At 32.9% G+C, this 12,691-nt stretch overlaps 1 protein-coding gene across 1 annotated transcript; it reads right to left on the bottom strand.

Moving 5' to 3' along the window:
- Positions 1-200: 200 nt before the first annotated feature.
- Positions 201-1,574, bottom strand: LOC144574402 (uncharacterized). The gene is made up of 2 exons (XM_078324364.1): positions 1,132-1,574; positions 201-955 (listed from the first exon to the last, which is right to left on the bottom strand). Exons 1-2 carry the CDS (start codon positions 1,201-1,203, stop codon positions 350-352), a joined length of 678 nt encoding a protein of 225 aa, XP_078180490.1. The 5' UTR covers positions 1,204-1,574; the 3' UTR covers positions 201-349.
- Positions 1,575-12,691: the final 11,117 nt, after the last annotated feature.

Genomic DNA, 12,691 nt, shown 5'->3' with positions numbered 1-12,691 from the left:
TATTGATGGCATGATATGTATGAATAATTATTTTGAATTGACAATAATTAGTCTTTTGTCTAGTAATTAAAGTAATACTTTTTGTACGAAAGATCACAAGATCAAAATCCAAAAGTTATATTTATTGTTTTATGAACAATACCCGAGTCCAACAGTTTGATTCATAAAAGCACAACATGAATGGAATCATGACTAATGACATTTAAGCACTCAATCTATAAAAAAAAAAATTAATAACTATTTTACTAATCATTACAAAGTGATGACACTTTCCTAAAAAGAATAAAAAGGGTAATCGGAAAATCTAACCAGGGAAATCTAAAATGCAGCATCTAAGCCTGCACAAAAGTCAACTTGAGATACTCTTAAACGATTCAACACCTCCAATTTTCCCAGTAGAAGCATCAGTATATGCTCGATGGAGACCAGGAGTAGCATGTTCATATGGAAGAACAAACTTCTTCACAAACTTCTCCTCACTTAGCTGAATCAAATTAGCAAATTTTTGGTTTTTTACATGAAGTCCTTTCCACATCAGAATCTTTCTGACAATGTTTCGAGGAATCAGCCTGTTCTCCAAGCTGTGCATGAGCAAAACGGGATATTGCACCACGTCAATCTTATCACAACCGGTATCCTTTAGCAGGTACTCCATTTTGCTGCGTACCAGCTTCTCTGGTACCCGCAACAACATAGGTGCTTTAATAATCATAAGTGCTACCTCCTCCTGTGAAAACCCAATACTTCTCAAGTTATTTATCTTTGCATCTATGGTGCATTGATTCTGATAGCTGACCGTTAATAACGCATCGATAAAAGTTTCTGACGAACGAGCAACACCTAATTCCTCAGCCCTCACAACTTCCATTTTTAAAACATCAGGCCTGGATGAGATCAATTTAGGACCTAACATCATCAGCCGGATAATTTGAACAGGAGATAAACTGCATTGCTCCTGAAGAAAAGATAAGTTCGGCATGATTACCTTTTCGAAGTCGTTACTGAAAAGCATACTCCCCTGTAATTTAAAAATCAAAGAAAAATTCTCTACCGATCCAACGACCCCCATCAACAAGTTGATCTTTCGCACGAATCTGCCCCGAAAAATATATGGATGGCGGGCAATGACACCTGAAATGTCTTCAATGGAGAAGCTGAGCTCTTGTAGCTTGGCAATGTTAGGACTCCAATTCTTCTCCACATCGGCCAAAAGGATGCGCGCTTCCCAAGACACGGCGATCTTTATGTCTAACTCGTTTACTCCAATCTCTCTCAAGAACCGGAGTACTGCATCGGGCTTGTCGGGCGATTTGAGCGGCTGGATAAATTTGGAAGCTTTGACTGCCTCGTCAAAAGAAAAACCACATGATTGAACGAGGTATTGTACGGCGAAGTGGGGTTTTAGGGGTGACGCTAGAGGGGGGACGTTGGAGGAGGCAAGTGCTGCTGGGTTCCGATTGAGGGGAAGAGATGAACAAAGGCCGTGAATTCTCCCCAGAAACAGATTCACAGGCATCGCCACTGAGCTGAGCTTGTCAGTTTGTCACCGATTAGAGACGAAGAAACAAGCGGATAAAAATTATGAGGAAGAGTAAAATTCAAATCACCTGAGGTAACTCTTTGTGATGTCAAATAAAAAAACTTAACACAAATTTTTAGTTTAGATCCGAACCGTCTGATCTACTTTGACACGAACATTAAAAAGGTCCCGTGCATTCCACCTCGGATTAGATTGTCCGGATTATAATCAGACGGTTACGATATAAACTCATTTATTCTGTTACCTCAGAGGATACGAACTTATGCCTCTCCCAAAGGAGTGCGTATCCTCTGAGATATCTCAACTTTTGCGTGACCAACGCGTACGGTGCCTATTCGGGGATAGCGCGGGGTAGTGTTTGGTAAACGGGCCGGGCGGTCCGGGCAAAATCCAGGCACGGACACGGGTAGCCACGGGCACGGGCACACGGGTACAACGGGCCGGGCATCACGGGTTTTTTTTTCAAAAATCCTGCCCTGTCTGTTTAATACCCGTGTCCGTCACGGATTCGGAGGCAGGACGGTCCGGGTAGGGGGGCCAGGCGGTCCGGTCCGATTTTTTTCCTATTTTTTTCTGTTTTTTTCCTCTCTTTTTTCTTTGAAAACCAATAAATTGTAAATCCAAATTTATACCAATTAAAATTCATTTGATATGGTTGTATATTTGAACTTAATAATTTTTGTTATAATCAAATATAAATAAAAAATTTCTTTTTTTTTATTGAAATATAAATAAATTATAAATCCAATTTCATTGAAACATATGTAAATTATAAATAAATAAAAAACAAAGCAATGTACTCATGCAATTAATTTTTTTTATTGCTTTTGGTGTTTAAAAATAAAAAATATATATATCAAATTAATTTATGGGATGGATCAAATAAAAATTAATATTCTTGTCAATATGACGTTTTGAAAGTAATTTCATTAAAATATATGAAATTATCATATATCTATTAAATTACAAATGAAATTGTCATTTAAATTATATATTTTAGTCACTTTATATAAAATAAATTTATGCATGCCTAATATAATTAGTTTAAAATATTATTTTTTATGTGAAAATGAATTGGTTTGGAGGGAATTTTCAAAAAAATTGAAATTTGAAAAAAACGGGTACGGGTACACGGTCACGGGCACAGGCGCACGGGTTCACGGGCACGGGCGTCACGGGTACGGGTTAACGGGTACGAGAGTCCGGGTATGCACGGGTTATTTTTTAAAAACCGAGTCCGGCGCGTTTAAGACCCGTGCCCGTGTACCCGTGCATACCCGTGGCACGGGCACGGTCCGGTCCGGGTTGAGCCCCCGGGCATTATTATTGTGCTTTGTGATTCGTGGAGAACGTATTTGAACAGTTGAGATTTTCCGAAAAAACACGCAACAATTGAGATATCTCAGGGATGAGAATTCCAGTAAGAGACCTTACAGAATTCACGGATTTAATTTCTGGAACGATAAAAATTTTGTGTCCAATTAAAAGGCCGTAACAAAATTCTTTCTAGTGAATATGAAAGGTACCTCCCCTGTTAATGGGCTTTGGGCCTTTTCAGGCCTTAAAATATAAAAACGTATCGTATTTTTAAATTATGAAAAATATCGTATCATTGTATCGTGTCCGATACAATAATTATATTTGTTTTAGTGCGACATATATTGTGCTGGAAAGAAATTTTCAAATACGAGAGAAGGGAGTAACCTTGAAAGAATTTGATCGAAATAAATTGTAAATACATGAGCGTGTGTTCGAAAGATGTATGTATTTAGATTTTTCTCCTCCATTTCGTGTGTAGAACTTTTATCGTGAAAGTGAACAAATGCGTTCAAATATAGTATCACGAAAATTATATTATTATTTTTAAAAAGAAGTTCGTTGATAAAATACTTCGGAACTGACTGAGTTACTGTATCATCCTATTTTTGTTGATAAAAATGGTATGGTGATCTGTTAAGCACGTCAGTTGTTCTAGGTTAAAAAAGAACCATTTTATTTTTTCATATTTGGTAATTCAAAAGCTCCTTTCCAAATAGCATGTATGATTGTATGTTTTTTCCGATGCATTAGAGGGAATCGTAACATTCTTGTAATTTCTTTAACATTCTCCTAGAAAACATTGTTATTATAATGTTCTTTTAATTTCCTATATTGATTAAATCTTCAACATAAATCTTACAATTAAAGAAACGGTCTCAATGTTATCTTTTTTTTATGGTGCATTCATGCACGGAACTAGACTTTCAAACTGTGAAAACTCGGAGGCGAATTTATGTATATGTCAGAGGGTGCTTAGCTACCCTATAATTTTAAAATTCTTAATTATGTATATTAAAATTTAATTAAACTTTTGAGTTTTTTGAACTTTTATATACTCAACTCCCTCATAAAATAATAAATGTTTGTTAGTTGTCTAGTGGTTTGAGTTCCAGTTGGTATGTATAATGTTATGGGTTCAATTCTAATCTAACCACACTATTTTTGTCTTTTTCACATATTACATTTTATAGACTAACCCCTCTATTCAAATTTTCTAGTTCTGCCCCTGCGGAGACTAAATACACATTTGGATCAATTGTATAAAAATTTTCAGTTGAGAATGGAATCAATTTTATATTATCATAATATTTTACTTTAGGTTATTTAAAAATTTATATATAAATAAAATAAAATAAATTAGAGGTCAATTGATCTCAGTCTCCCATTCATTATATATTACTCCGCCCTCTGGATGTATAATATTTTGCTATTATTCTGTAAAATGTAGCAATGTTGTAGTTGCTTTAATTGTTCAGATAATACATGACATAATATTTTTTTTACAAATCTCCAATAGAACAATAACAATTCCACAATTCCTTCTTAATATTATCCATTATTTACAATTTAAAATTCGAATTACTGAAAATAAAAAAATGTGAAAAGAGACTTAGATCATTGACCTACTTTTGTCGCGTGGTTAAAACGGAATTACACGCCATGTATGCAATGATCTACTTGGCACTGTAAAAGAACTTTCAACCCATGTGACTGACACCTAACCTAACCGCTATAAAGCAAAACAAAAAAGAGAGAAGCACCACAATCTTTTATTGATTTCTATTCTACCCCTTTAACCTTTTACCACAAAAATCTGCCATGTCAACTCCACCTAGCATGTCAGTCACTGGGCCCACAAAATAAAAAGGGTTGCTTGGCAAGAACAACTGAAGCAAGCCTTCTTTCTCTATTTTGTTGACCGACGCATCACGCATTATTACCAACATTTTTTATTGGTATCGTTAAACTATTAAAAAATAAAAAAATAAATTGCTTATAACTGTTTTTGGGGTCTTTAAATAAAAAAATATAACCGTTGGATTAAAATCTAGCAGGTGGATTCATGCAGACTGCTGAATAATTCAACCATCATTTTAGGAAATGAGAACCACATGGTAAAAAAATTGGGACGCAATACAGTACAAATGCAAAGATTGGTAAAATATATCCTCTAATTTATCTCCCTGATTTCGTTAAAATTTTAGAATAAATCCAACACGAGGTGCTGCCTTCTGCAAAAGAAAACAACAAACAAACAAGGTACAGTTTATAGGTATCCAATTAATTATTAACTATATATCTACCCCTGAAAAATGTCATAAATATTCTTTCGTAAGAATAACAATGGAAGGAAAAGAGATCTGTACAGGCTATAATACATGAGATCTCATCTCATTTCTTTTCCAAAGCACGTGATTGGATCTGGCATTAGTTTCTTTTCTTCTAATCTACATCTCCCTTCAAACAAATTGGACAGGGGTTAACACAGTCTTTTGCCAAAAATAAAAGGCGGGAGAAATAAATAAACGAGGGAAGAATGAAAGGAATTGGGTTCTCTACAAACTACAAAGTTTTATTCAGACCTGGATCTAAATGATCTGATAAGTATTATTGTATTAATTAGACTCATACGAATAATAAAACTTGGTACCTTTTTTAAAATAATTCATAAATCTACGTCGTTGCGCAAATTTGACACTCATTGGATGATTTAGACCCGAAACTTGAACAAATTTTATCTAAGTTGGACATAAACCGATCGACATTCATCAAGATTCGTGATAATGATTTGAAACTTAATAAATTTAAATGAATTTGTAAATATAAATTGCTGTGCAAATTTTGACACTAATCCGACGATTTAGGCTCAAAACTTGAACAAACTTTATCTAAAGTGGAATCTAATCCAATTAATTTGTGTCAAAATTCATGCAAATAATTTATAATTTAATATTTTAAATAGATATAAAAGTCCAGACGGTCGTGCGAATTTTAATACCGATTGAAGAATTTGGACTCAAAATTTTGTCAAAGGCTATTTGAACAAAAAAAAAAACCAGCTTCTTAAAATATAATTCCAATCCAATGCATGAAGTGCCACGACACTTATTTAATAACGATAATAAATTATATTACATTGGCTTGTACGTAGACATAGGGGTCCGCTTTGGTGTCTCCAATTATTGTGCCTTGCCACGTGACAAAGCGATCCGTTTCCCGCGCCGTGTTCTAGCAATCTAGCTAGAACAATTGTTAGGTTTGATGTTTATTTCATCAAATGCATGCTTTTCGCGCGCTCTTGTTCGCAAATAAATTACTAGCAAAATGGAGCTAAAAAAAAAAAGATTGGTTGTATTATATTTTTTTTTGAAGTTGTATGTTATTAGTGTTGGGAAAGTTTATACTTATGTTATACTTAATATATAGTTAGTGTTTTGTTTATCGAATTTTTAAACCATGGTTTTAAATTTTTAAGAGATTTATCAAAAGTAGAATTCTTTCGATGATTTTATGAAAGTATAATTCATGAGTTCACGAGCATGTTTAGATTGCACGGACCGAAACTCATGTTTGGATTCAATTTGACTCAGCAACAGATCGAGTTTGACCTGACCCGCTGAACGTCAGGCGAATGCATACATTGCCACATTGGTATTTTAGATAATTTGATTTTCATACACCACTCATAGCATAACATATTCTCTTATTTAATTTTTAATACGTGCATTTTATCTCTTCCAAGATATCACCTAGAACTGATATTAATTGAACACACAAATTATCACACAAAAAACATGAAACGAAGAACCTGAACAGAGAAGCAGAAAAGCACAATACAAGCTCCATTTTGAATGTACCCCCAACTGATACGTGATACAGCACTAAAGTGCCAATCATAAAGTACCGGTACCACCGCGCATTTAATGCAGAATGAAGGAATGATTTTTGGCAGTAAAAATTGCAACTAGAGGATTGATTGGCTTTTGTGTAATTTATCAAAAGAAGAAACTCTGGACCTTGTTTATCTAGAAAGACTCGTTTCTGGTGGAAAAAAAACAGAGGAAGAAATAACTAAATTCTCTGTGGGTCCATACAGACTGATAGCTTCTGTAGCGAGTCGGAACTCGCAGGGTTTTATTTCTTCCATTCATAGGCCATATGGTGTGACACATTGGAAATGCCACAGATAATCCGAGGCCTGCCTAAAGAGGCGGGAACTGGAAAGTCGCCGAATCGGGACCAACGGCAAAAAATGAATTTTTGTCAAAGAGTGTGGTTAGTCTGGGACAGAGTAATTAATTATTTTTTAAATTACCACGCTAAGACTTTTCACTCCGGGGACGTTTGCAACGTTTTTTTTTTTTTTGCTTTCATTTTTCAAAGGCAGAAAACTGTTCTTTATTTTTTATTTCTGTTTTGAAAATATATAGTTTTATTTCTGGAGTATAAAGTTAGAATGCCACCAACGCTCAATGATATAACATATAGCTGAACAAAAGCAAATGATATTCTGGAGTATAAAGCAACTGGAACTAAGAAATATTTCTCATAAAAAAAAAGAAACAAAAGTTGTTCTTGTAGAACATTTTTCTTCTCGTTCTTGCTATTTGATGTGGCTGTTCTATTTGTGCATGTTGGATAATAGGCGAAATAGTGAAAGGATGGAGAAAAAATAAAATTTGCAATGTGTTCTTATTTCACATTACCGTGTCCGGTGGAAGGTGAAAAAGCGAAATAGTTTAAGAGTAAGAAAAATATGGATGTGCGACCAATTTCAAGACCATTTTTTTATTCTAACACTTCAAATGAAACAGAAAATTAATTGATTCGTGAGGATTTGTTAAAGGACCGTCTTGTAAAATATAATAATTTGTGAAAGGACCAACTTACAAAATATAATAACAAGATGCGAAGGTAGGGATTTGAGAAAGGACCGTCAGGTTAAACATGACCTTCAAATAAATTTTAAATGTAAAATATTTGTATTAACATAACATATTATCATTTAATTGCAGCGGAGAACTAGATATTAAAAGACATTTAAAAATCTAACAAGGTATGAAAAATTTAAATGTAAAATATTTATATTTTATAATGATTTTACTTTGAGAAAATTTGGATGTAACCAGATTCTTTAAAATTTACAGCGTTGGCTATTTGATTCGTAAGAATGTGTTATAAAGTTGACTATTTACTTTGATTCGCTGACACACATAACATAATGATTTTTAGAGAATCCTCTTAAAAAAATTTACCGCGTCAAACCCGCATACAATAAAAAGAAGTAAAACAGTGCACAAGACAACGATGGTTTTATATGGTTGAAATCAACCTGTTTTAAAAATGTGCTGATCAGTATTTTTAAGTTTTAGTATGAGCATTTTATCGGCAATTAACCTGTTTTAAAAATGTTTTAGCCATTAACGTCTACAACAATAATTTGATCAGATATTTGAGGAGGGTTTCAATACCTCGTGCATTTTATATTATATCTTCGTTTTCAAAGTCCAAATTGTCGATTCGAACCGTTCAACATGATATCTATATTAAAATATATTTGAATATGAAATTTTTTATTTTTTTTACTGTTTTTTAAAACGGGCAAAAAAATCACTATTTTTGAACGGTCTATAAATAGTGATTTTGTACCTATTTAAAAAAAATGTAGAAATATTTCAAAAATTTTAAAATTTTATCTCCAAGCATATTTTAGTACGGATATCATGTTAAGTGGTTCGGATCAACAGTTTAAACTTAAAAACGAAGATATGAAATATGAGGCATGATGAGATACAAAAAAAATGTAATATATTGGAATCCTTCTTCTTCAGATGTTTTACCTATTAAAAAATAGTTGATACATGCATGCATGATTGTGTCTATATTTTCTTATGTAAAATTATTACTTGATGGTCGCCAAGAATACTACCTAATTGAAATCTAGGACATGTCGCTCAAATTGATTTGATATTAGTAATATTTTAGATTCACACTAGTTAAAAAAAGGAAATTTTTTTTAATGCCACTTCAAATTGATTTGATATTAGAAGAGACAGGAAGGGAGACAAATGGAGCGGTGGAGAGAGAAAGGTAATTTTGAAATATCAAAATACCTTTTATTCTACACTACTTTTCAACAAATTTTAATAAAATATCTGAATTATATGTATAATTGTGACAATTTGCTAAATATAATGATTTTGGAGTGACAATTAGCTAATTTAAGGTTCTGGAGTAACAGATTCCTAAATTTCATGTTTTTGAGTGGTATAAAAAAAAATTTCACTTAAAAAAATGTACCACGCTAGCATTTAAATTTAGAGGTAATGCCTTTATCTTCGTGTCATTTGTTAATTTTTTTGCTAGCAAGGTTATTATGTCATTAGTATTATTTCAGCTACATAACTGTAGTGATATTGATTTCAAAATTAATCAATTATGTTTGAATTGTGCACTATAATATGCTAGCTTATACAGGAGATGCATGTATGTTCTAGAAGTATCTTATGACAGGTATAAATAAGACTCAAGAGTTATTGAGATAGTTGATATAAATTAAATCAATGTACTATTTTTTATAATAGAAGAAAATATTTAATATCCAACAATGTCAATATAATTAACAGAGAATAAATTGTATACGAATTTGATGGATCAACAGAGAGTAAGTATATTCCTCTATTGTAACGCTCGCTAAGGCGTGCGGCATGCGGGTCATAGTGTAATGTAATTGGAGTTAATTTCTCATGTAAATTAAAAGTTCGTTATTTTGTGCATTGAATTTTATAGTTGCTGTATATATTAATACTAGTTTTTTTTATTGTGAAATAAAATAAGATTTTTTATCTCCCTTATTTTTTATTTTTGTCCTGTACGCTAACTAGGAGTGTTCATTAATAAATACGGTACATGTTGAGTGGAAACATTTTCGTATTTAGATGTCTGCATAAAATTAGTCTTATTCATACTATTAAGAGCCTGTTCGGCAGCATAGGAATTTTGTGAGAATGTGAATTTTTAATATGAGAATGAAAATTTCAATTTTTCAAAACCAAAGTTATTTAATTCATAAGAAATTTGTGAATTTAGGTGTTCGGCAAATGTATGAGAAATTTGTTATGATGTTTGTTTGTTTTTCTTTTTACAGAACATGTAATAGTAATATTAAACTATATTAAGTGTATTAATACTAATCACCGATTATGATCAATATAATTGTACACATCAGATTCTAAAAAAGTTTAAATGAGTGAATTGACTACACAATGCAAAGTGATATTATAATGAACTGACCACACACTGCAAAGTGATAAATGAGTGAATTGACCACACACTGAAAAGTGACATTAGAGTGAACTGATCACACATTGTAAAGTGATAAATGAGTGAATTGACTACACACTGTAAAACGATAAATGGGTGAACTGACCACACATTGAAAAGTAATATCACGATTGATCATGCACTACAAAGTGACAAAAGAGCGATCATGACCATTTTCATTTAAAAAAAAATCTAAATTGTTTATATACAGAGCTATTGCAGCAAATGTTTCTTCACCTCTTTTATAGCAAATTTGAAAATTGATCCAAATGATATTGTGGATGTACCAGATGGAAATGAAGAGTACGGCGTAGATGTTGAAAGACTTAATAATCAACGCAAGACAGGGAATGCAAAAATAGATGAAATTGCTAGGCTTATGTGGGATGATTATGTTAGACGTCAGAATATAAACTTAACTTAATCTATTAAATTAAGTGTTGCTAGTTTAATTATACTTGTTCAATAATTTCTCGTATTATTAAACTGTGCTTGTTTAATTAATTTTAGCCTTTGTATTATCAAATTGTGTTTATTTAATTGAGTGCTTAATTGTACTAGTTAATTTTAGTTTAATTAATTAAGTATTTATTACTATAATTCCTCTTTTAATTAATTAGCATTAGAAACAAAATTACAACTCTTAGTTATTTATGTATAAGTCACGTTCACTGAGAAAATTTCAACACAGTTAAATACTTAAATTTGAAGCACATTGCGAACTGCGCCAGTTGGAAAAAAGAATAGAGCTTAGAGTCAATTCTTTTTTTTCCAAAGTTTTGACTGTTGGAAGGGAAATGTTACTCTCTTGAAAATTTATTTAGGAAAAAATATTTGGCTGCTGAACAGAAACAAGGTAAAGATACCTATGAATTACTTTTTCCCCTTGAAACCCATGGATATATGAAGTGCTGTACAGACCCTAAATGTTGGTCATACCTTATCCTTACTTGTTAAGATAACAAATAACAAAATGAAAAACGAACTATCAAATAAATTAGTAGTTTACTTAATTTAATATAAAATATATAAATTAAACACATTATTTATATGACACCATACAAATGTGAAAACTATAGTTTATTGTCTCCTCCGTCTAAATCGGATTGGTCTGAATTTTGATCGGACGGTCCAATCAGAATTTTTTGTCACGAAATTGTTCTTTTTACCATCAGTGAAAAAAGAAAAAAGATAAACCATTCAATTATACTTTTTGAAAACTTTATTTTTTTAGGAGCACTACAGTCTAAACTTGTATAATCAGAAAAATGTATATGCAAATGCAAGTCTAGACTGCCAAACCACATTAATCACTACATGACATGTTTGTATAAGTACGCTGTTGCAATATGGTTCTGCATTATAAACTTGGTGAACCACCTGGTCCCACAAGTTTAGATTGCAGTATTGAGAAAATTGCTTTTTTTTTTTTAAAAGACGGGTAAATTGTTTATTTATTTATTTTAAAGACGGTAAAACTAAAAGTTTCGGACTTTTGTCTGGGTCGTTTGGAATTCGTATCCTCTGCATTAACTCAGAAAGGAATCTTTTGAGTTAGTACATATGGACTGTCCGGTCAGCTTTAAGATTCGTGCAAAATAAATCCGCACTAATATTAAAGATCCCTGTGTTTTTGGCAGAAATCGGATGGACTCCGTTTAAAATCGGACGGCCGATGTGTATTAACTCAAAAGATGCTCATTTGAGTTTATGCAGACGATGCGGACTCGGGTCGTTTGATATGTCGAATAAAAGTGCCAATCCGAGATATAAATTGGATGTGATGTACTAACTACTAACAATCTCACAAGAAGAAAATATTCGCGGCTGATATGAACATGATTACATAAAGACTGGAGAAATAAGATGCCTCGAATTGAATGCCCGACCGTAAAAGCCCAGAGGCACGCATAACAGAAAATCTCTCCATTATATCTCATTATTAGGAAGAGATGTCGCAATTAATCAAATACCAATCACAGGTTAATTAATTAGCGTGGCAATGCGATCTGCACCTGACATGTCTGAATTCTGCGAACGGAGAAATGCATCACGCTGTGCGGCATATCACTGACATGCTGGGCCTCTATAGACTATAGGAGCTAAATCCACAAAATTCAAGGAGCCTTTTTGCGTTTTACTGGAGGGTCCGGTAGAGTGTACGGTATTTCCGAGACTGGTGGGACCCATCTCCAGTTGAAGTTGACTTGACCGTAGCTAGCTTCTTTGTTTGCAGATATACCTTAAAATTATTTGCTGTCCTATTAAATGCAAATTGTAATAGATTCAGGGGCCCTCAAGTTAATTTGGCAGCGACTAATGTATGAAATTACCCAATTAAACTAGTTTATTTCTATCTTATTCTTCTTCTGGAAATTAGTCCTGAGGCATAATCCCTGTGTGTATTTTTTAGTTATATTTGGAGGAGATGGGCTACGGTGAGCCATGGAGTAAAATGAGTTGGTGTTTCATGGCACTGTATTTTTATTTTGAAAATCCAAACGACTG

Source organism: Carex rostrata, chromosome 22, assembly GCF_964058835.1.
Source record: "Carex rostrata chromosome 22, lpCarRost1.2, whole genome shotgun sequence".
NCBI classification, from domain to species: domain Eukaryota; kingdom Viridiplantae; phylum Streptophyta; class Magnoliopsida; order Poales; family Cyperaceae; genus Carex; species Carex rostrata.
This window is presented reverse-complemented; position numbering and strand designations above follow the sequence as displayed.

Excerpts from the sequence above, each read along its gene's own strand:
- LOC144574402 (XM_078324364.1), bottom strand. The coding sequence starts at position 1,203 with ATGTGGAGAAGAATTGGAGTCCTAACATTGCCAAGCTACAAGAGCTCA. Across the intron at positions 956-1,131 it reads CTCCATTGAAGACATTTCAG|GAGCAATGCAGTTTATCTCC; the intron begins GTGTCATTGCCC and ends TCTTTTCTTCAG.